General features: G+C 42.4%; 1 protein-coding gene across 1 annotated transcript in view; it reads left to right on the top strand.

Moving 5' to 3' along the window:
• Positions 1-10,932: 10,932 nt before the first annotated feature.
• clcn6 (chloride channel 6) overlaps positions 10,933-22,514 on the top strand; it is a 29,911-nt gene continuing 18,329 nt past the window's right edge. Inside the window, exons 1-14 of the mRNA XM_029724478.1 lie at positions 10,933-11,223; positions 12,047-12,106; positions 12,455-12,520; positions 12,757-12,822; positions 13,052-13,118; positions 13,276-13,382; positions 16,896-17,022; positions 17,277-17,403; positions 17,488-17,620; positions 17,735-17,848; positions 17,975-18,141; positions 18,349-18,469; positions 19,239-19,371; positions 19,784-19,937. Coding sequence (XP_029580338.1) covers positions 11,149-11,223; positions 12,047-12,106; positions 12,455-12,520; positions 12,757-12,822; positions 13,052-13,118; positions 13,276-13,382; positions 16,896-17,022; positions 17,277-17,403; positions 17,488-17,620; positions 17,735-17,848; positions 17,975-18,141; positions 18,349-18,469; positions 19,239-19,371; positions 19,784-19,937 — 1,517 coding nt within the window. The 5' untranslated portion in view covers positions 10,933-11,148. The remainder of the gene's footprint in view (positions 11,224-12,046; positions 12,107-12,454; positions 12,521-12,756; positions 12,823-13,051; positions 13,119-13,275; positions 13,383-16,895; positions 17,023-17,276; positions 17,404-17,487; positions 17,621-17,734; positions 17,849-17,974; positions 18,142-18,348; positions 18,470-19,238; positions 19,372-19,783; positions 19,938-22,514) is intronic.

The raw sequence follows: 22,514 nt of genomic DNA, 5'->3' as shown, positions 1-22,514 counted from the left end.
ATTGCCATCTTAAGTCTTGGCTTGCATTTACTCCATATGAAGGAATTTAACCAGCCATTTAAATATTTTACGACCTTATTTGAAAGGGATCATTTGGATATTCTACCCAACCATGAAATCGGAAGAGAGTTCCAGCGCTCCAGATCCTGTCTTATTGTGTCAAATAAGGGAACAAAATTGGCTTTGTTCATTTGCTGGAATTTAGGAGTTAGGAATATACCCAGATACATAAAACCTGAGGGAGACATTTTAAAAGGAAAGGGGCAGAGGTAGTAGGTACAGAGCTAAGACTACCAAGTGGCATAGCCTCTGATTTAGCTAAATTCACCTTGTAGCCTGAGAATTCACTGAATAATTCAATAGTATTTAATAAGAGATGTAATGGAAGTCTCAATCTAGAGATGAATATCAAAAGATCATCAGCATACAAGCTTAATTTATGATGAACGTCACCAATGAGCAGACCCTGTATGGCAGGTGTTACTCTGCCAGTGGTTCCATGGCGACCACAAATAGGAGATTGGACAAAGGACAGCCCTGTTTGGTACCTCTGCGTGTGGAGAAGCGATTTGACCTTAGCCAATTAGTAAGGACAGCAGTCTGAGGGTCATCATTATAAAGTTGTCACCTGGACCAAATTTAGTCAGAGCAAAGAATAGGTAGGACCACCACACACACAGAAGGGCAATAGTGTCACGGTCGTTGTAGGAAGGAGCGGACCAAAGTGCAGCGTGTGTGTCGTTCCACATTTTATTTACACTGTGAAACTATGCAATACATACACAATAAAATGAACGAAAAGAAAAAAAACGTGACGCAGAGTAAACATACACTAACTCAAAAACAATCTCCCACAATCCCAGGTGGAAAAAAACCCTACTTAAGTATGATCTCCAATTAGAGACAACGAGGACCAGCTGCCTCTAATTGGAGATCATCCCAAACAAAAACCCCAACATAGAAATGCAAAACTAGACCCTGACAACATAGAAATAGAAAACATAGAAGAAGAAAAAACGGTCACGCCCTGACCTACTCTACCATAGAAAATAACATCACAAGGAACAAGACTCTGGGCATTTTCCCTTTTGAGAATAAGTGATATGTTAGCTTCCCTCAGCGTTTGAGGGAGGCTGTCATTTGAAAATGAGTGGTTAAACATATCAAGCAATGGCTCAAGGATCAGGCCATGGAACTCCTTATAGAACTCACTACAAAACCCATCTGGTCCTGGGGCCCTACCATTTTGCAGATTCTCAATTGCAAACATGATCTCTTCCTTGGTAATAGGGGCATTAAGGAGAGACCTCTGTTCTTCGGAAATAGTAGGGAGCTCAATCTTAGAAAATAAGTCCTCCATTAGTTTGGGTGCATAATGTGTCAGTTCTGAGGCATAAAGATTGACTCATTTATCCATTTATTTGCATATAGATGGTTGCCATCAGAATCAGTAATAGTAGCAATTGACTGGGAGTCTGCTCTCTTTTTAGCTAGGTATGACAAATATTTTCCTGGTTTATCGCCATGTTCATATAGCTTTTTCCTGACAAATTGAATTTTCTTTTCAACGTCCTGTGTTAGGAGAGAGTCCAACGTTGATCTAAGGACTGATATTTCCTTTAATAGGGCAAGAGTGGGAATTTTTATGTAGTCCTTCCCTTTAGTTGCCAATACCCTCCAACGTTTTTTGCTTTTCACGTTTTTTACGCCTCTTAGTGACTGAGTATGACATAATCAGACCCCTGGCGTACGCTTTACAGATTTCCCAAAGGAGCGAGTGGTTATCTGTTCATTGAGAGTTAGAGAGAAATGCTTTAAACTCTTTGATAAAATATGATGCAAGTGTATGGTCTTTAAGAATGGTTGTATTCAATCTCCAATGTCTTGATGGATTGGGTGTCCCTTTGAGTTTTATGTCCAGGATCACCTCAGCATGATCAGATATGACTATGCTTCCTGTTTTAGCAGATAAAACCGACTGCAAAGACGTCCTGGGCATAAAAAAGTATCTATTCTAGTCTGACATCCATGAGGTGTAGAGAAAACGGTGAACTCTCTGTTGGAGAGATGAAAAGTTCTTCAGACGTCAGCATACCCCAGCTCATCACAAATAGCTTTAAGCAACCTAGCTTGTGGAGAGGGTGAAGCTATGCTGCTGGGAAACTTGTCAATAAGGTGGTTCAGCAAACAATTAAAATCTCCCCCAATCACTGCAGATTCTGAGTTTAATTCTGAGAAGTCTAGAAATACCTTAACCTGTCTGGGCTAGAGGGCAGTATTTTCACGGCCGGATAAAAAACGTACCCGATTTAAACTGGTTACTACTCTTTCCCAGAAATGAGAATATGCATATTATAAGTAGATTAGTAAATTAGTCTTCCATGTGGCTCAGTTGGTAGAGCATGGTGTTTGCAACGCCAGCGTGGTGTGTGCAACGCCAGGGTTGTGGGTTTGATTCCCATGGGGGGCCAGTACAAAAAACAACAACAACAAAAATGCATGAAATGTATGTATTCACTACTGTAAGTCGCTCTGGATAAGAGTGTCTGCTAAATGATGTAAATGTAATGTAGATTTGGATAGAAAACACTCTGAAGTTTCTAAAACTGTTTGAATGGTGTCTGTGAGTATAACAGAACTCATATGGCAGGCAAAAACCTGAGAAATTTCCAAGCAGGAAGTGGCCTGTCTGAGAAATTGTAGTTCTTCTTTCTAGTCCCTTTCGAAACTACAGTATCTCTAGGGTTACGTTGCACTTTCTAAGGCTTCCATTGGCTCTCTAAAGCCTCCAGAAAGCGGATTGAGGCGTCTCCTGTCTCTGGGCAGAGTATACCAGCACAGTTTGTCAGTGGTCTGCCTAGTGACAAAGAGATTGGATATGCGCGGTCCCACGACCATGGTGTTTTTTCTTTTTCTCTTTGAATGAATACACTATTGTCCGGTTGGAATATTATTGCTATTTTACGAGAAAAATACCATAAAAATTGACTTTAAACAGCGTTTGACATGCTTCTAAGTACGGTAAAGGAACATTTCAATTTTTTTGGTCTCGAAATGCGCTCGCGTGTTACCCTTTGGATAGTGACCTGAACGCACGAACAAAACAGAGGTATTTGGACATAACTATGGGTTATTTGGAACAAAAACAAAATTTCTTGTGGAAGTAGCAGTCCTGGGAGTGCATTCTGACGAAGATCAGCAAAGGTAATACAATTTTTCTAATAGTAATTATGAGTTTAGTGAGCCCCGAAGTTGGCGGGTGTCAAAATAGCTAGCCGTGATGGCTGAGCTATGTACTCAAAATATTGCAAAATGTGCTTTCGCCGAAAAGCTATTTTAAAATCTGACATAGCGATTGCATAAAGGAGTTCTGTATCTATAATTCTTAAAATAATTGTTATGTATTTTGTCAATGTTTATGGTGAGTAATTTAGTAAATTCACCGGAAGTTATGGGTGGGAATGCATGTTCTGAACATCACATGCCAATGTAAAAAGCTGTTTTTGGATATAAATATGAACTTGATTGAACAAAACATGCATGTATTGTATAACATAATGTCCTAGGAGTGTCATCTGATGAAGATCAAAGGTTAGTGCTTCATTTAGCTGTGTTTTGGGTTCATGTGACACATATGCTTGCTTGGAAAATGGCTATGTGATTATTTGTGGCTATGTACTCTCCTAACATAATCTAATGTTTTGCTTTCGCTGTAAAGCCTTTTTGAAATCGGACAATGTGGTTAGATTAACGAGAGTCTTGTCTTTAAAATGGTGTTAAATAGTCATATGTTTGAAAAATGGAAATTATTGCATTTTTTAGGTTTTGTATTTCGCGCCACGCTCTTCCACTGAATAGAGTGGGACGGTGACATGCCACCTAGCCCATAGAAGTTAATGAGGAAACCAGGGGGGTGGGCAGCGGGGAGGGCAGGGGGGAAGTAAATATTCATTATGGAAATGTGGAAATGTCTTCGTACAACCGCCGTGGAGTAGTCAATGAAGCATGAGACCCTTTACTGTACGATATATACTGACAGTGAGCTGTGAAAATATAACACTGTGCAGACATGCATGCAACATTCTGCATACAGTGGAATTCACTATTTGATGCAAGACTGATACCCTCTATAAGAAATGTGCCATATTTTACAGTCTAAATGTAATTTTAATGGTAAAACTCTTGAAGGGAAAATGATCTTAACGTTAATGAATAACTTATAATAAATATAACTTAAATGTACATTAAACTTTTCAATTAAAATAAATGAACATCATCATCTATAGAATGATATAACAAAATAATAAAATCAGCAGCAGATTGTTGAACTAAGTATACATACCAACTAGAAAATAAGCAGCTGTAAAAGTGGAAATGGAAATGAAAAGGCCTCATGGTGGGGCTAGAGGAAAGGTCAAGTGGTCACCAAATCAATAGGTTTCTTCCACTTGGGGTGTTGATTGTGCACAACAAATGTTATGGGAATCGAGTCATTACTTTGAGATATATCTTGTTCTCAGTCTGTTCTCAGCCTGTGGGCATCATGTGTGTAGTGATCCAATATCCATAGCCATGTCATTTAACAGTTATTACTGGCCCTTGCTCAGCCTTACTCACCAAGAGCCCAGCGCCGAGCCTTCTTGCTAGCAAAGTCACTGATCAAGTATTTGAAGTCCAGCTTTCTAGCTAACTGACTTTCAATGGACAGCATGTGGCAAGACTGCAAAGCCTGTCCTGGAACATAGTGGACCTCAAATAGTTGATCAGTTTTAGCTTACTGAAAGCTCTCTCGCCACCAGCAACAGTCACAGGCAGCGTGCAAAATATACGTAAAGCAATGCACACTTCTCCAAGAAATGCTTTGCAGCTGCATCTTACAAATTGCATTCAGGTGACCAAGAGGGGACAAGTTAGAGGGGAAAGTGGCAGCATATACAGTGTTCAGGTGTCTTACTTCCTTTTGAAACTCAGGTGTAAGTTCTCTGGAATACTTAATGATCAGTGGTTGGCACACAGAAGGGACTTTATCCTCACTAATCTGCTCAACTTTCAGAACAGCAGAAAATTATTCTACAATTTTTGCAGTGGTGTGAAACCTAGTGTTCAAGTCACTTATGATGTTGTCCATAGCAGTAAAAACACTGTGTTCCGAAACCCCGTTGCTGCAGTCTCCTCTTAAGAGGTCTCATCATGGAATCGCTTCCTTTTCCTCTGGCGGCTGTGGTCCTTGCTAAATTGAGGTGCAACATCCATTTGCGTAGCAATCAGTGTTGCCTCAGACAGGAGAGAATCTCATCCATCTCTAAGAGCCTGCATCTCTTTCTTTAAGGCTCTGATATTGGTTGCCTCTTTGTCAAGTGAGATTTTTTCCTGACTGGAGAATCACGTTCCTGTCCTCAATGGATTGCAGTACCTGCAATTATGCCAACTGAAATGTCATTCAACACAATGCTGCTCACCTCCTTTTTCAGTTGGGAGTAGGGCTGGTTCAGGGGTATGGAGATGGGAAGACAGGGCTGCTGAGCCTGAAGCTGTATCTGTTGGGCCTGGCACCAGGCAGGGGCAGGGACAACTGATTTAGTATTAGCTTGCTAAAAGTTTGCCTGCATTGATTAAATGTCGGCTAAAAGAGGAGCAAAATGTAAACACTCAGAATATTCTTTGAAGATATTAAGTAAATAATTTTAGTGGAGCTAAGGCAGCCTATATAACTATGGACTAAGCTAACAGGTTCGTTTCCACCACTCACGGACTACACCCACCTTCTTTTGTGAAAAATTGGGCGACAGCTTTCTTTTCTCTCTCCTGTCTTTCTTTTCTTTCTTTTCGTTTTTGGAAGCCAGATTTTTCTTCAGGAAGCTGAGACATGATGCTCCACCGGCACTCCTCACTCGCAATTCACTGCTAGCAAGTATCGTTCGCGGCTGGTTTGGGGCCAGGACCGAACCATTTCATGGAAATATGATATTACTGATGATAGATTAATAATTGAATATTGAAAACAATGTACCTAATGTTCTAATAATATTTTAGTGACCCTGTTAGTCACAGGCCCTTCGAATCGTACTAACCCTAACCCCAAATCAAGAGCTCATCCATCCATTGTGGAGAGGAACATATTCTAATTAGAAACCTATTGCGCATCTCCGCTGCTTTTTCTAGATAGTCCTCTGTGGAGTGGCATATATGGCAGTCTGAAAAACAGGTTTCTTGGAAGTCCTCTTTTTAATGGCTCAGGGTGGAAGCTGTCCCCCGGTAATGGAGTATGTCTGTCCGTTTTCTTTCTGTACAGAGTTGTAAACAGGGTTCCATTTGATTTCTCAATCCACATATTGAGGTAATGAACACGTTGTCTCACATTCTATAGTGAATTTGAGATTGGGGTCAATGTCATTGAGTAATGCCATAAAGTCAGAAAGCTCTTTTCCCGTGCCTCCCCATTTGCAAAAAATGTCATCCATATTTCGATACCACTTCAGGATTTTATTCAAAAATTGATTTTCATTGTTAACAAAACGTTCTTCAAAATGACCCACATAAAGGTTAGCATAGCTTGGAGTGAATGTGGAGCCCATCGATGTTCCATTCGTTCCAAATAGTGAGCTAGGGCTCCCAGCCCCCCCCCCCCCCCCCCCACGGGGAATACTGGTACATAGACTCTCGACATCTAATGTGACCAAAATACAGTCTTCTGTTAATCCCGTTATTGGTGAGATCTTATTTATGAAGTTTATAGTCTTTAACGTATGAAGGAAATGCTTGCACAAGATTTAATAAAATACTCTACAAAGATCGACAATGGCTCTAGCATTGAGCCTATTCCTGCAACCACTGGTCTTCCTGGATAATTGCCTTGTGTTTTAGGTTTGTGTAATATCGTCAAAATGTACAGGCATGGACGTATAACACATTTGCAGCAAAGATATTCATATTCAGGTTTTGAGATAAGGTGGTTTAATAGGGCTTGCTCCAGATTAGAGCTAATATCTATTTGGAACACCTGTGTGAGATCAACACTCAGTTTTCTATAGAAACGTTCAGGGTTGTGTTTCGGTGGACACACGGCTCTCGACCTTCGCCTCCCGAGGCCATACGATAGTTGCAGCGATGGGACAAGACTATTGAATATAATAAAAAGGGTGCACTTTTTTTTTTTTTTTACAAATGAGAAATATAAATTGGATGAGTATAATTTGTATGTTTAAAATGACTAAATCGGGTAATTTTGTATACATTTATTTAAAATTGCATCAGCCACTTCTGGGGAATTCTGGTAAGGTGCCAGGAAAGTCGGCTGAATTCCGGTAGAAGGAAACGGCCCGATGTACTTGGGATGATTCTAGACAGTCATTCCGGGCCGAGTATCACCCTAACACCTTCTCCTCTATACTTTACGGTGGGAAATACACATGCGGAGATCATCCGTTCACCCACACCGCGTCTCACAAAGACATGGCGGTTGGAACCAAAAATCTCAAATTTGGACTCCAGACCAAAGGACAAATTTCCACTGGTCTAATGTCCATTGCTCATATTTCCTGGCCCAAGCAAGTCTCTTCTTATTGGTGTCCTTTAGGTGTGGTTTCTTTGCAGCAATTCGACCATGAAGGACTGATTCAGTCTCCTCTGAACACTTGATGTTGAGATGTGTCTGTGTACTTGAACTCTGTGAACTATTTATTTTGGATGCAATTTCTGAGGCTGGTAATTCTAATAAACTTATCCTCTGCAGCAGAGGTATCTCCGGGTCTTCCATTCCTGTGGCGGTTGTAATGACTGGGCAGGAAGTAGGTGCAACGTTTTAATAACAGCACCAAGCGCGCACACACCACTAGCCTTTGGCAGTATGCCAATACACAAGAACAACACCAACTGGTGAGTGAACATGGGAGAGTGACATATAAATGGGAGGAATTGATTAAGGTAATGGAGTCCAGGTGTGAACGATAATGATTAACAGGTGTGCGTAATGATGAGTGCCAGGTGTGCATAATAATGAATCCCAGGACCGGTGGTTAGTACTCTGGCAACGTCATACGCCAGAGGGGAGGAGCAGACATGACAGCGGTCCTCATGAAAGCCAGTTTCATCATAGCACTTGATGGTTTTTGTGACTGCACTTGAAGAAACTTTAAAAGTTCTTGAAATTTTCAGTATTGACTGACCATGTCTTAAAGTAATGAGGGACTGTCATTTCTCTTTGCTTATTTGAGCTGTTCTTGCCATAATATGGACTTGGTCTTTTATCAAATAGGGCTATCTTCTGTATATTTTGATTTGTTTAACACTTTTTTGGTTACTACCTGATTCCATGTGTTATTTCAGTTTTGATGTCTTCACTATTATTCTACAATGTAGAAAATAGTAAAAATAAAAACCCTTGAATGAGTAGGTGTACTAAAATGTTTGACCGGTAGTGTAGGTCTTCATGCTCTCTTGAGAACCTTGATGATCTCAAAATGGAGTCAGACGGTAGTGGTAAGCGCGCTGAGGTTGAGCAAGTCCAGGATGAAATGGGCCTACCTGCGGCAACAGTTGTAGTGGAGACTTCCAACGTTTGTTCTGAGAAACCTACCAGAGATCATTTTGGACCGGTAGGAGTGAGATTTTTAGAAAGAGTGGATTCTTGCATTTTTCAATTTGTGTGCTTTGCTCTCCGCTAAAAGGGGTGATCAGTGGGGTAGCATTGAGTGTATAGGTAAATCAAATGAAAAGTAGTATTCCTAGTGTTTGTGGCGCCCACTGTTTTGTGAGACGTACAGTATACCTGGTGGCAATGGTGAAACTGAGAATACTCTGTCTTGTTGCGCTTTTACACAGAGTTTCTTCCCGATAAGGTCAGGTTAGGTTATATTTGCTATTCTGTGAGGGCCTATGTTCTGAACATGCTTCGGTTCTATACGTGCCAAGGATTCAGACATGTTGCAACAGTGTGTAGAAGGGAGATCCCATGATGTGAGAAATGTACCGGAGGGCATATTCAGAGGGAGTGTACAGTTGGGATACTGAAAGCACTGTGTCAACTGTGGGGGTGCCCATGCACCCCCACAGGATCCGAAGTGCCCTGAGAGAGAGAGGTTGAGATTGCCAGAGTTCGAGTGGGGCTAAAAAGTTTCCTATGTTTAGGCATTGAAGAGAGCTGAGGATAGCCTAGGGGTGAGTGAGTGGACTGGGAGTCCCCCAGTGAGTAGGCCTGAAGAGAGAGAGTCAGAGAGGATGAGTTTTAGTAAGGTTGGATTTTTTTGCGTCGATGGAGTGGAAATCACAGAAGATAAATGTGGTAGTTGCAGCAGCAGAGAAATATTTGGGTGTGAGATTTTAATGCAGAAGATCTACAGGAAGTTTAGAGAGAAGGGGTTCCATCCCCCCAGGCCGACGGCCTGGTGTAGGATCGTTTAGAGCCAAAGTATTGGGATGGTGTGGTGGGTTTTTAGGGATAGTGTATAGGTGCATGGTTAGATGGTGGTGCAATTTAAGTTTTTACCATTCCCCTTTTCCCTTTATTTTTTGGTTTTGTCACAATGTGGAATGCACATTCCCAACTGAGGAAGTCAGCAATACGCCAAAAAGCATCTATTCTGACAGAAATTCACAAGAAGAAGTAGATTTGCTTGATAGCGGCATTGACTATGTTGGTTGGCAAGCAAAACTTGACATTAGACATAGTTCCCAAAAGTGAACTGGTCTCATAGACTTGACATAACATAGTAAATGTAAATCTGGTACATTCAAATTAGTATGATATGTTATGTTTGGTATGGTTACATAAGACAGATGGTTACTTGTTTGGGGTGGGCGTATAATGCGAACGTCTAGCAACCCAACGGTTATGAGTTTGAACCTCATCGCGGACAACTTTTGCATTTTAGCAACTTTTCAACTACTTAAGTTACTTTGCAAATACTTAGCATGTTAGCTAACCCTTCCCCTAACCCTTTAACCTAATTCCTAAACTTAACCCTAACCTCTAACCTAGTTAACGTCAGCCAGCTAGCTAACGTTAGCCACCTAGCTATAATTCGTAACACACACACACATATATTTTTTTTAACCTTTATTTAACTAAGCAAGTCAGTTTAGAACAAAGCAATGAAAGCCTTGTTCTGGAGCAGAACAATAGATTTGTACCTTGTCAGCTCGGGTATTCAATCTTGCAACCTTTCGGTTACTAGTCCAACGCGCTAACCACTAGGCTATCATACATTTTGGAAATTTGTAACATACAATATGAATTTGTAACATATCATACGAAATTAGTGACTGACATTCACAAATTAATACATACCATACAAAACATCCTAAATGGAGTTGTAGATTTACCTACAGACTAATACAAAATATTCTGAGACCAGGTTGGGTAGCTAGCTATCTTTACATTTTAGCAGAAGCTCTTATCCAGAGCGACTTACAGTATTAAGTCCATACATTTTCATACTGGACCCCCTTGGGAATCAAACCCACAACCCTGGCATGTGGACGCCACGCATCACAATCCTTGCACTTTGAAACCACCCCACTCACTTTGAAACCAATGTATAGCACAGTTCACCTGGCAAAATGGCTGAAATTAGTGGGCTTGTTACATTGCAAGCGACTGCCAACTGACTGATATACAATTCCCTTTCCATCATAAATAACTAACTCACATTATTATTTGTAGATCAGTCAGTCACAATTTACCCATGATCTTTACCCATGATACATTACGGTTTTGATCCTCTCAACCACAGCCAGTCCGGTCAGTTCGAGCTGGGCAAACTTAACACATTCAGTGCGATACGTTTGAAGGCGAATGCATACACATTATTTGTGTTGAACTATTATAACTGGGTCTTGTAATCTTGTTGTTGTTTAATTGAGAATAACAAGCATCACACATGCGTAAATTACACGTAGTTTTGATACGTTTCCGTAAATTACCTCGTCTTTTGTTCGTCACGTCATATTGGCCGTGTTCGAGAGCATCAAAACGACTGCATGCGACTGCCGACTGAATGATCTACAAATCACCCTGCATCATAAATAGCGACTTATTATTATTTGTAGATCAGTCAGGCAGTCACAATCTACCCATGATGCATTGCGGTTGTGATCCTCTCGAACACGGCCAATGTGGGAAGTGGTGGTGCTGAAGAGGCAACAACGAAGATGGCGTGCTGTGGGAATTGCTTATGTTGTCACTGCTGCTGCAGGGATGAAGAGACCCGAACACCCGAGGAACTGGTGAGAGAGAATCTGTATAATGTCTTATAATGTGTGGAATTGCCTCAATGTGCAAAATATTGTGTGTGAGTTTTCCAAGGAAAACTGAGCCTATGTCCTGACTTCACCCAGGCTGGAGAAAGCTCCACCCTGTTCTGTTCTGATCTATGGATATCTCTCAATGCTAACTTAGGTAGCTACCTATGTTGCACAATAGCTTGATAAATAAATATTGAGTTTGACTATGTTACAGAATATAGCTGTCAGTAACATTATAGGCTAAATAAATGTTTTTGGGTAATGTGTTCTGTGAGTCAAAATAAACAACATGACAGCTAGCTGATAGTGCTGAGCAACTATGCTAACTAGTAGCCACTGGCAATACGCTAGCAAATATTTTTTTATAACTAACCATCCTTGTTTTATCTGTAACTCTAGCTTGATGCTTGCCAAGCACGACCGATGCCATTTGTTTATGCATGATGTGCATTGTCAAACACCCTATCGGACTGTTTGATAAGGGGGCATTAATTGTCGAGGAAGTGTATGGTTAAATAAAGGTTACATTTGAAAGAGCGCAACGTTAGCATCTAGCTATTTGTTTCCATCAAACTATTCACAGCCTTGTATGACTCAGGAAGAAACCTCAGACAACAGCTTGCTCTTTTGTTGGGGTTATTGTGGGGCACATAGTACTAGGTGTAGTAAGTGCCAGGTATCTTTTCATGATGACTGGGAAGGTGCACTGCATAACCTTATTTGTCAGGCTGAGAGTAGTTTTGTTTCCTTGTTTTGTTATTCTTCATGCACAATGATGGCAGTGTCACATTCTTCTAATTTCCAGACTATTCTTGGGGAAACTCAAGACGAAGAGGATGAGATCCTTCCAAGGAAAGATTATGAGGTGATGAAATCCCTTTGAAGCAGATCAAGATGTTGGCCTAACTCCGTATGAATGAAGGGAAAATAGACACACCCAAATGAGCATCAGTGTAGCTCTTGACTATCCTGGTTGCCAGTCTGTTTTGTCTTTTTTGCCAACTCCTTATGGAATTGTCATGTCAATGTAAGGCCTGACAATGACAATGGAGTAGGCAAGAACACAAAATAATATGGGACCAGGCTACCTCTTGACCACGTCTGTTACCTGAGTATCATTGAAATTTCTCTCTGCAGAAAAACAAACTACAGAATGAATTCAATTAAACACACACTGACTCCTCTTCCAATGGTTCTCTCTATATTTTGGCAGAGCCTGGATTATGACAGGTGCATCAATGAACCATATGTTGAAGTTCTGGAGGAGATGAACAATAAGGTATACTAAGAAATGAATTGTGGTATTGGTATTGTGATAAATAAGCCTACATTTTGAGTTAGTTACAAAGTCGTTATTAAGTCATTAAGTATGTGGTTAGACCACCAACTACACTAGAATGCCTTTGTTTTTTTACAGCTTCTAAAAATAACATACTTTTCATTTCCACAAACTGCATATTGCAATTGTGCTGTTTTCCATCTCTTCTAACATGGGTTCTTCTATCGCATTATTAGAGAGCCAAAAAGTATGAAGCTGTGAGGTGGATGCTGGTGTTTGCCATTGGAGTTTCAGTAGGCCTGGTAAATGCAATCATGTTCTATGCTGGATGAAGAATCAGACATTCAGATTTTTGGTTGGCTTACATACCGGTATGTTAGCGATAAACAATGGACCTCTGTACATTCTCTGGAAATAATGTGTATGACGAAGGTATGGATGATGTGCAGGTGCTTCTGACATATGTCTGCATGCTTTGGGGAAAAAAAATGCATATTAAGCTCTTATTAACACCATTCTCTTTTCTTTCAGGTGGGTGTTTTTGTGGACTTTTTTGTACGCCTTTTCACTCAGCTCAAATTCAACTTGGTGGGAAAATGTATCTTTTTTTGAAGATGGAATATTTCACTCAAAGTCTATGCCTAATTGATAATGTCTTTCTGATGTTGAACATTGCAAATCAACATATTGTATTAGTTGAGAGCAGTGAGGTGTTGTGTGGCCGACAATGCTTTTCCTTAGCCAGTGTGTGCTAGCTGTGGAGGAGTGCAGTGAGAAAGGCTGCCTGGCTCTTTCGCTTCTTGAGCTACTGGCCTTCAACATGATGTTCATCTTCATCGCCAGTGTGTTGGTCCTCATTGAGGTAAAGACGCTCTACACAAATACCTAACATGTCCTAACATGCTATTATGTCCTTACATGTTATTGCTATGCTATACATTAGTAAGATGGCGCCGACAGACATGGCAGCTCTGCTTCTAGCTCGTAAGCAACTTTGCAGTATTTTGTTTTTTTTGTGTGTTATTTCTTACATTATTAGCCCAGAACGTTTTTTTGTGTTGTTACATATAGCCGGAAAGAACTTTTGGATATCAGAGTGACGGTAAATCGGCAGCATTACGACCAGGAATACGACTTTCCCGAATTGGATCATTTGTTTGTACCCCCCAGGGCAATTGAACTTATCCCAGAGGCTGCTCCAAGTCATCCCCGGCGGAGAAGAGGTATTCACACCATCCACCACATCCGAGTTTGTTACTCGCTAACGTTCAATCTCTGGAAAATAAAGTAGACGAGCTCAGGGCGAGGATCTCCTTCCAGAGAGACATCAGGGACTTTAACATACTATGTTTCACGGAATCATGGCTCTCTCAGGATATACTGTCCCCGTTCATACAGCCAGCTGGGTTCTCAGTTCATCACGCAGACAGGAATAAAAAAAACTCTGGGAAGAAGAAAGGTGGTGGTGTATGTTTCATAATTAACTACACAAGGTGTGATTGTGATAACGTACAGAAACTCAAGTCCTTGTGTTCACCCGACCTAGAATGCCTCACAATCAAACGCCGACCGCATTACCTCCCAAGAGAATTCTCTTCGGTTGTAGTTACAGCCGTGTATAGTCCCCCTTAAGCCAATACCCCGACGGCCCTCACGGAACTACACTGGACTTTATGCAAACCACATATCCTGAGGCCACATTTTATTGTAGCTGGGGCTTTTAACAAAGCAAATTTGAGTAAAACACTACCGAAGTTCTATCAACACATTGACTGTAGTACTCGCTTAGAGAAAACACTAGATCACTGCTATTCGCCTTTTCAAAATGCCTACAAGACCCTCCCTCGCCCTCACTTTGGCAAATCAGATCACGACTCTATTTTTCTCCTCCTTTCCTATAGGCAGAAACTCAAACAGGAAGTACCAGTGCTGAGGTCTATTCAAAGCTGGTCTGACCAATCGGAATCCATGCTTCAACATTGTTTTGATCACGTGGAATGGGAAATGTTCCGGTTAGCCTCTGAGAATGACATTGACGCTTAAACGGACACGGTGACTGAGTTCTTTAGGAAGTGTAGAGGGGATGTTGTTCCCACGGTCACTATTAAAACCTACCCTAACCAGAAACCGTGGATAGATGGCACATTTACGCAAAACTTAAAGCGCGAACCACCGCATTTAACCATGGCAAGGTGACTGGGAATATGGCTGAATATAAACAGTGCAGTTATTCCCTCCGTAAGGCAATCAAACAGGCAAAACGTCAGTACAGAGACAAAGTGGAGTCTCAATTCAACGGCTCAGACACGAGATGTATGTGGCAGGGTCTACAGACAATCCCGGATTATAAAGGGAAAACCAGCCACGTTACGGACACCGACGTCTTGCTCCCAGACAAGCTAAACGCCTTCTTTGCCCGCTTTAAGAATAACACAGTGCCACTGACGTGGCCCGCACCCAAGGACTGTGGGCTCTTGTTCTCTGTGGCCGACGTGAGTAAGACATTTAAGCATGTCAACCCTCGCAAGGCTGCCGGCCCAGACGGCATCCTCTAGCCGCGTACTCAGAGCATGCGCAGGCCAGCTGGCTGGAGTGTTTACGGACATATTCAATCTCCCTATCCCAGTCTGCTGTCCCCTCTTACTTCAAGATGTCACACCATTGTTCCTGTACCCAAGAAAGCAAAGGTAACTGAACTAACTGACTATCGCCCCGTAGCACTCACTTCTGTCATCATGAAGTGTTTTGAGAGGCTAGTTAAGGATCATATCACCTCTACTTTACCTGACACCCTAGACCCACTTCAATTTGCTTACCGCCCTTATAGATTCACAAGACGATGCCATCGCACTGCACACTGCCCTATCCCATCTGGACAAGAGGAATACCTACGTCAGAATGCTGTTCATTGTCTATAGCTCAGCCTTCAACACCATAGTGCCCTCCAAGCTCATCATTAAGCTTGGGGCCCTGGGTCTGAACCCCGCCCTGTGCACCTGGGTCCTGGACTTCCTGACAGTCCGCCCCCAGGTGGTGAAGGTAGGAAACAACAATTCCACTTTGCTGATCCTCAACACAGGGATCCAGGGCCTCAGTCCCCTCCTGTACTTCCTGTTCATCCATGACTGTGTGGCCAAGCATGCCTCCAACTCAATCATCAAGTTTGCAGATGACACAACAGTAGTAGGCCTGATTACCAACAATGACGGGACAGCCTACAGGGAGAAGGTGAAGGTGCTGGCGGAGTGGTGCCAGGAAAATAACCTCAAAGTCAACAAAACGAAGGAGCTTATCGTGGACTAAAGGAAACAGCAGAGGGAGCAACCCCTATCCACATCGACGGGACCACAGTGAAGGTGGAAAGCTTCAAGTTCCTCGGCGTACACATCACTGACAATCTGAATTGGTCCACCCACACAGACAGTGTGGTGAAGAACTTCAGGAGGTTTTTTCAACCTCAGGTTTACAGATGCACAATTGAGAGCATCCTGTCGGGCTGTATCACTGCCTGGTACGGCAACTGCACCGCCCGCAACCGCAGGGCTCTCCAGAGGGAGGTGCGGTCAGCACACAATGTCACAGGAAGGTGAAAAAGATCATCAAGGACATCAACCATGCATCAAAGCTGGGTCCGAGAGACTGAAAAACAGCTTCTATCTCAAGGCCATCAGACTGTTAAATAGCCATCACGGCTGATCAACCCTGCAGCTTAGAGGCTGCTGCCCTATATACATAGACATGGAATCACTGTCCACTTTAATAATGGAACACTAGTCACTTGAATAATGTTTACATACTGCTTTAACCATCTCATGTGTGTATATAGTGTATTCTATTCTACTGCATTTAGTCAATGCCACTCTGACATTGATCATCCTAATATTTCTTAATTCCATTCTTTTACTTTTAGATTTGTGTATTGTGATTTGTTAGATACTGCTGCACTGTTGGAGCTTGGAACACAAACATTTCACTACACCCGCAATAACATCTGCTAAATATGTGTATGTAACCAAGAAATTTGACTTGATTTTTAAAGTCAACTCCTGATAAATGCAGTAGCTTGGGACTGTCGTGATACCATGTAGTTATCAGAGCAATTAAAAAGGGACCTATATTGCACTTCAATGGAGTTTACGCTTATCTGAAGTGTACTTGTCAGGAGTCTACTGTACTGTACTGCCTGCATGCCTGCCTGTACTGAACATGCTCATAATCCCTTTGACAATACGCTTTGACAGCTTATTATCAAAACCTCTTTTCTTTTCTTTTTTACACCTGTTGGATAGTTATTTTGGTTTTCTTTGCTTGTCTGGTGGTATCATATCAGATTTGTCCCAACTCCTACTGATTGTCCCTTTCCTGTGTTCTTTAGCCTGTAGCTGCAGGCTCGGGAATTCCTGAGATCAAGAGCTACCTGAATGGAGTAAAGATACCTGGAATAGTCCGGCTACGGACTTTCGTCTGCAAGGCTATCGGAGTTCTCTTTACCGTATCCGGAGGTACTACAAAATAGATGGAACAAGGTCATATTCACTAGGCACCAAACGGAAGACAACTGAAACAGAAAGGGACTACCTGAACTTGTCCAATAGAAACAGTAGTTATTTTGCTTTCCTTTTCAAAACATTTTGCTACAGTGTGCGCTAATGAATACGACCCCTGACTTTCCAACAGATGCAAACATTATAGCATTTAACTAAAAGGAATCCAATGGCAAAGCGTCTGTTCCGCCTCTAAGTGTTTGATCCCTCAGGTCTGTTTGTGGGGAAGGAGGGTCCAATGATCCACAGTGGAGCCATCGTGGGAGCCGGACTCCCTCAGTTTCAGAGCATCACTTTCAAGAAGATCAACTTTGACTTCCCCTACTTCCGCAGTGACAGGTACAGTAGCATACTCTGTAAAGTGCTAATAGTGCAGTTGTTCATCATTATAAGTTAAATCTCTGTGCTTAATTTTGATTTCAGGGACAAGCGGGACTTTGTGTCGGCGGGAGCGGCGGCCGGGGTGGCGGCTGCGTTTGGGGCACCAATCGGGGGCACCCTCTTCAGCCTGGAGGAGGGCTCCTCATTCTGGAACCAGGCGCTCACCTGGAAAGTGGTAGGTCAAAGGTCACAGACAGAGACTCATGCAAACACACACACACAGGCTATTTTTCTGTCATTGTCAGTCAGCCTGGTCTGAAGTACCACTCTCTTCCTGTTTACCCCCCAGCTCTTCTGCTCCATGTCGGCTACGTTCACCCTCAACTTCTTCCGCTCGGGGATCAACTACAACAAATGGGGCTCGTTCCAGCTCCCTGGCCTGCTCAACTTTGGAGAGTTCAAGGTACAAGCACTCATTCACGTTCATGTTGTGGAGGTGTGCAGATAGTCTTTGTGGGTCTGTGTGTGCATTTAATGGTTTAGCGGCTTGAGTTCTATGTCTCCATGGGTGTCCATCCCTCTCCCACAGTGTTCAGACGGGGATAAGAAGTGCCACCTGTGGACGGCGGTTGACCTGGCCTTCTTTGTCCTGATGGGGGTGGCTGGAGGGCTGCTGGGGGCCTTCTTTAACTGTATCAACAAGAGGCTGGCCAAGTACCGCATGAGACACGTCCACCCCAAGGCCAAGTTTGTCAGGTACCTGCTAGGAGTGATATGTACATACACATATACACTTCATTGTAGTGACAGTTGCGTTGCTGCAATGCTTTGTTACAAATTAAACTTTTGTTATTCAAATTATCAATATATTTAACTTCCCCATCTGAGTGGAAGGGCATATTTCTCAAAGGGGTTACAGTGATTTGTGTTTCATGTCATATTCTTTGTCTGGTCCCTGGGAAGAGTTCTAGAGAGTCTGCTGGTTGCCATGGTGACCACGGTGGTGATCTTTGTGGCATCCATGACATTGGGTGAATGTCGTGACTTGGCCTCCTCAATCACCAACAACAACACGACAGCTCTGGTACGTTCGGCAGAGCTCAACTTTATAAAAAAGTGAAGCATATAAAAATAAGATATGAACAGCCGAAAAACAACGTCATAATCATCCTAAAACAAGCACTAAAAGCATATGGAAACATAACGAGACCATAAAACTACGTATATTCATACAAAAGCCATCCTTAAAAAGTTTATTGGTGTTTTCTGTTGCCTCTAACCTCAGATTGGCTGACTGAGTTGAGTGAAGTGAAATGGCATTGATCCCAACCGTGCTAGTGTTCAGGAGGGTGCAACGATGAAGAACATTCAGATAGAAGTGTATTGTATAGAACCAATATGATGGTCTGTCATGTAGATTAGGGAATCCAGATAAAAATGTATTGAGTAGCTCTGTCTGCAACGTACTGAACGCTTCACCTTACTGAATATACCCCATTTTCAATGTTTGACTTCACTGAACATACCACAGTTTCAACATTAAATGTTTTTAATGGTGTAAATGAACCGATTCATCGGGCAGCGCACACACCGTCACTCCAGGGTCGGCCATTGTGTTAATATTTTAACGTTTCAATTTATGGCATAGACATCACCTCTATTCCAAAACTGTTTTCCCAGGTCTCTAGTCTAGTGTACACTCAAGTCCTTCAGAAGTGGAGTTTCACATTTTGAATACGTCCCACATCGGACAGACATGTATACAGTGCATACATGTAACTAAAGTTAGAAACATGCTCACATTCAATGGTTTTGTTACAATGGTAAAATGTGTGATATGGCGCTTTATCTAGGTGTCCCTCAACGAAGACGTCATCAACTCTACAATCCGCCAGTTCTTCTGCCCCAACAAGACGTACAACGACATGGCCACTCTGTTCTTCAACCCTCAGGAGGTGGCCATCCACCAGCTCTTCCACCAGGACGGTGAGACAAGGGCTGTTCTTGGATCAGTTTACCCTTTTAGATAATGATGAATGAGATTATGGACAGGCTCCCACCTGATTTTAAGGGCAAAACTGATCCCATGCCTGTACTAAACTGCATGCTCAATAATCTCTATTTAAAGTACTTCTTAGTTCCAGGACTAGGCTTAATCTGTGTTTTCTTTGAACAGGGTCCCTATACACATACACACCGAAATATGTTTGTGTACTGGTGATGGCAACACTTTAGTTAATCATTATACAGAACATAATGAACACCTCTGTGGCCAACTGAAAAATATCTGATGTGATTGGTCAAAATACCAAGTAGTGGAAGAAAGATCAGCGTTGGACTGCCTGTGTAAACGCAGCCTTAGTGTGTGATTTCCTGTGTTTTCTGTCTGTCTCTGTAGGTACGTTCAGCCCTGTGACGCTGATTGTGTTCTTTGTGCTGTACTTCCTGTTGGCGTGCTGGACGTACGGCGTATCGGTGCCCAGCGGCCTCTTTGTGCCCTCGCTGCTCTGTGGCGCCGCTTTCGGACGCCTGGTGGCCAACCTCCTCAAAATGTAAGACCAATGTTCTGATAAAGTTCTCAATGTTAGGCCAACGTTCTCATAATCAAATGTTCTCAGTGTGCGGCATGATCTAATGTACGCAAATTGTTAGGCTGTCATTCTCATTATAATTTTTTTTCTTCCCGAAATGTAAACCCAACGTTCACATAGTCAGTACTCAAATATGTAAGCCCAACTGTCTCATAACAAAATGTCCAGGAAGGGTAATGGTGTATATCAAATTCATTCATATGTACAGTACCAGTCAAAAGTTTGGACACACCTACTCATTCCAGGGTTTTTCTTTATTTGTACTATATTCTACATTGTATAATAATAGTGAAGATATAAACTATAAAATAACACATATGGAATCAAGTTGTAACCCAAAAAATATATTTGAGATTCTTCAAGGTAGCCACCCTTTCCCTTGATGACAGCTTTGAACACTCTTGGCATTTTCTCAACCAGCATCATGGGGTAGTCACCTGGAATGCATTTCAATTAAGTGTGCTTTGTTGAAAGTTAATTTGTGGAATTTCTTTCCTTAATGCGTTTGAGCTAAATCAGTTGTGTTGTGACAAGGTAGGGGTGGTATATTTGGTAAAATACCAAGTGTATAGTATGGCAAGAACAGCTCAAATAAGCAAAGATAAATTAATTTAAGACATGAAGGTCAGTCAATGTGGGAAAATGTAAGAATTTTGAATGTTTCTTCAAGTGAAGTCGCAAAAATCATCAAGCGCTATAATGAAACTGGCTCTCATGAGGACCCCGCCACAGGAAAGGAAGACCCAGAGTTGCCTCTGCAAGCAAAGGATAAGTTCATTTGAGTTACCAGCCTCAGATTGCAGCCCAAATAATTGCTTCAGATTTCAAGTACACAGACACAACTCAACATCAACTGTTCAGAAGAGACTGCGTGAATCTGGCCTACATGGTTGAATTGCTGCATAGAAACCACTGCTAAAGGACACCAGTAAGAAGAAGGGACTTGCTTGGGCCAAGATATACGAGCAATGGACATTAGACTGGTGGAAATCTGTCTTTTTGGTCTGATGAGTCTAAATTACAGATTTTTGGTTCCAACAGCCGTGTCTTTGTGAGACGCAGAGGAGATGATCTCCGCATGTGTGGTTCCCACCGTGAAGCATATAGGAGGAGGTGTGATGGTGTAGGGGTGCTTTGCTGGTGACACTGTCTGTGATTTAAGGCACACTTAAACAGCATGGCTTCCACAGCATTCTGAAGCGATATGCCATCCCATCTGGTTTGTGCTTAGTGGGACTATCATTTGTTTTTCAACAGGACAATGACCCAACACACCTCCAGGCTGTGCAAGGGCTATTTCGCCAAGAAGGAGAGTGATGGAGTGCTGCATCAGATGACCTGGCCTCTACAATCACCCAACCTCAACCCAATTGAGATGATTTGGGATGAGTTGGACCGCAGAGTGATGGAAAAGTACCCAACAAGTGCTCAGCATATGTGGGAACTCCTTCAAGACTGCTGGAAAAGCATTCCAGGTGAAGCTGGTTGAGAGAATGCCAAGAGTGTGCAAAGCTGTCATCAAGGCAAAGGGTGGCTACTTTGAAGAATCTAAAGTACATTTTGATTTGTGTAACACTTTTTTGGTTACTACGTGATCCCATATGTGTTATTTCATAGTTTTGATGTCTTCACTATTATTCTACAATGTAGAAAATAGTAGAAATAAACCCTTCAGAAAGTATTCATACTCCTTGACCCACATTTTGTTGTTATATACTGCTCAAAAAAACAAAGGGAACACTTAAACAACACATTCTAGATCGGAATGAAATAAATAATCTTATTAAATACTTTTTTCTTTACATGTGCTGACAACAATCACACAAAAATAATCAATGGAAATCCAATTTATCAACCCATGGGGGTCTGGATTTGGAGTCACACTCAAAATTAAAGTGGAAAACCACACTACAGGCTGATCCAACTTTGATGTAATGTCCTTAAAACAAGTCAAAATGAGGCTCAGTAGTGTGTGTGGCCTCCACGTGCCTGTATGACCTCCCTACAACGCCTGGGCATGCTCCTGATGAGGTGGCGGATGGTCTCCTGAGGGATCTCCTCCCAGACCTGGACTAAAGCATCCGCCAACTACTGGACAGTCTGTGGTAACGTGGCGTTGGTGGATGGAGCGAGACATGATGTCCCAGATGTGCTCAATTGGATTCAGGTCTGGGGAACGGGCGGGCCAGTCCATAGCATCAATGCCTTCTTCTTGCAGGAACTGCTGACACACTCCAGCCACATGAGGTCTAGCATTGTCTTGCATTAGGAGGAACCCAGGGCCAACCGCACCAGCATATGGCCCTGGCGAGCACATGGAGGGCTGTGCGGCCCCCCAAAGAAATGCCACCCCACACCATGACTGACCCACCGCCAAACCGGTCATGCTGGAGGATGTTGCAGGCAGCAGAACGTTCTCCACGGCGTCTCCAGACTCTGTCACGTCTGTCACGTGCTCAGTGTGAACCTGCTTTCATCTGTGAAGAGCACAGGGCGCCAGTGGCGAGTTTGCCAATCTTGGTGTTCTCTGGCAAATGC

The sequence above is a fragment of the Salmo trutta genome, chromosome 30 (assembly GCF_901001165.1).
Source record: "Salmo trutta chromosome 30, fSalTru1.1, whole genome shotgun sequence".
Classification (NCBI taxonomy): Eukaryota; Metazoa; Chordata; class Actinopteri; order Salmoniformes; family Salmonidae; genus Salmo; species Salmo trutta.
The sequence above is the reverse complement of the archived record's forward strand: the minus strand, read 5'-3'. Positions and strand labels throughout refer to the sequence as shown.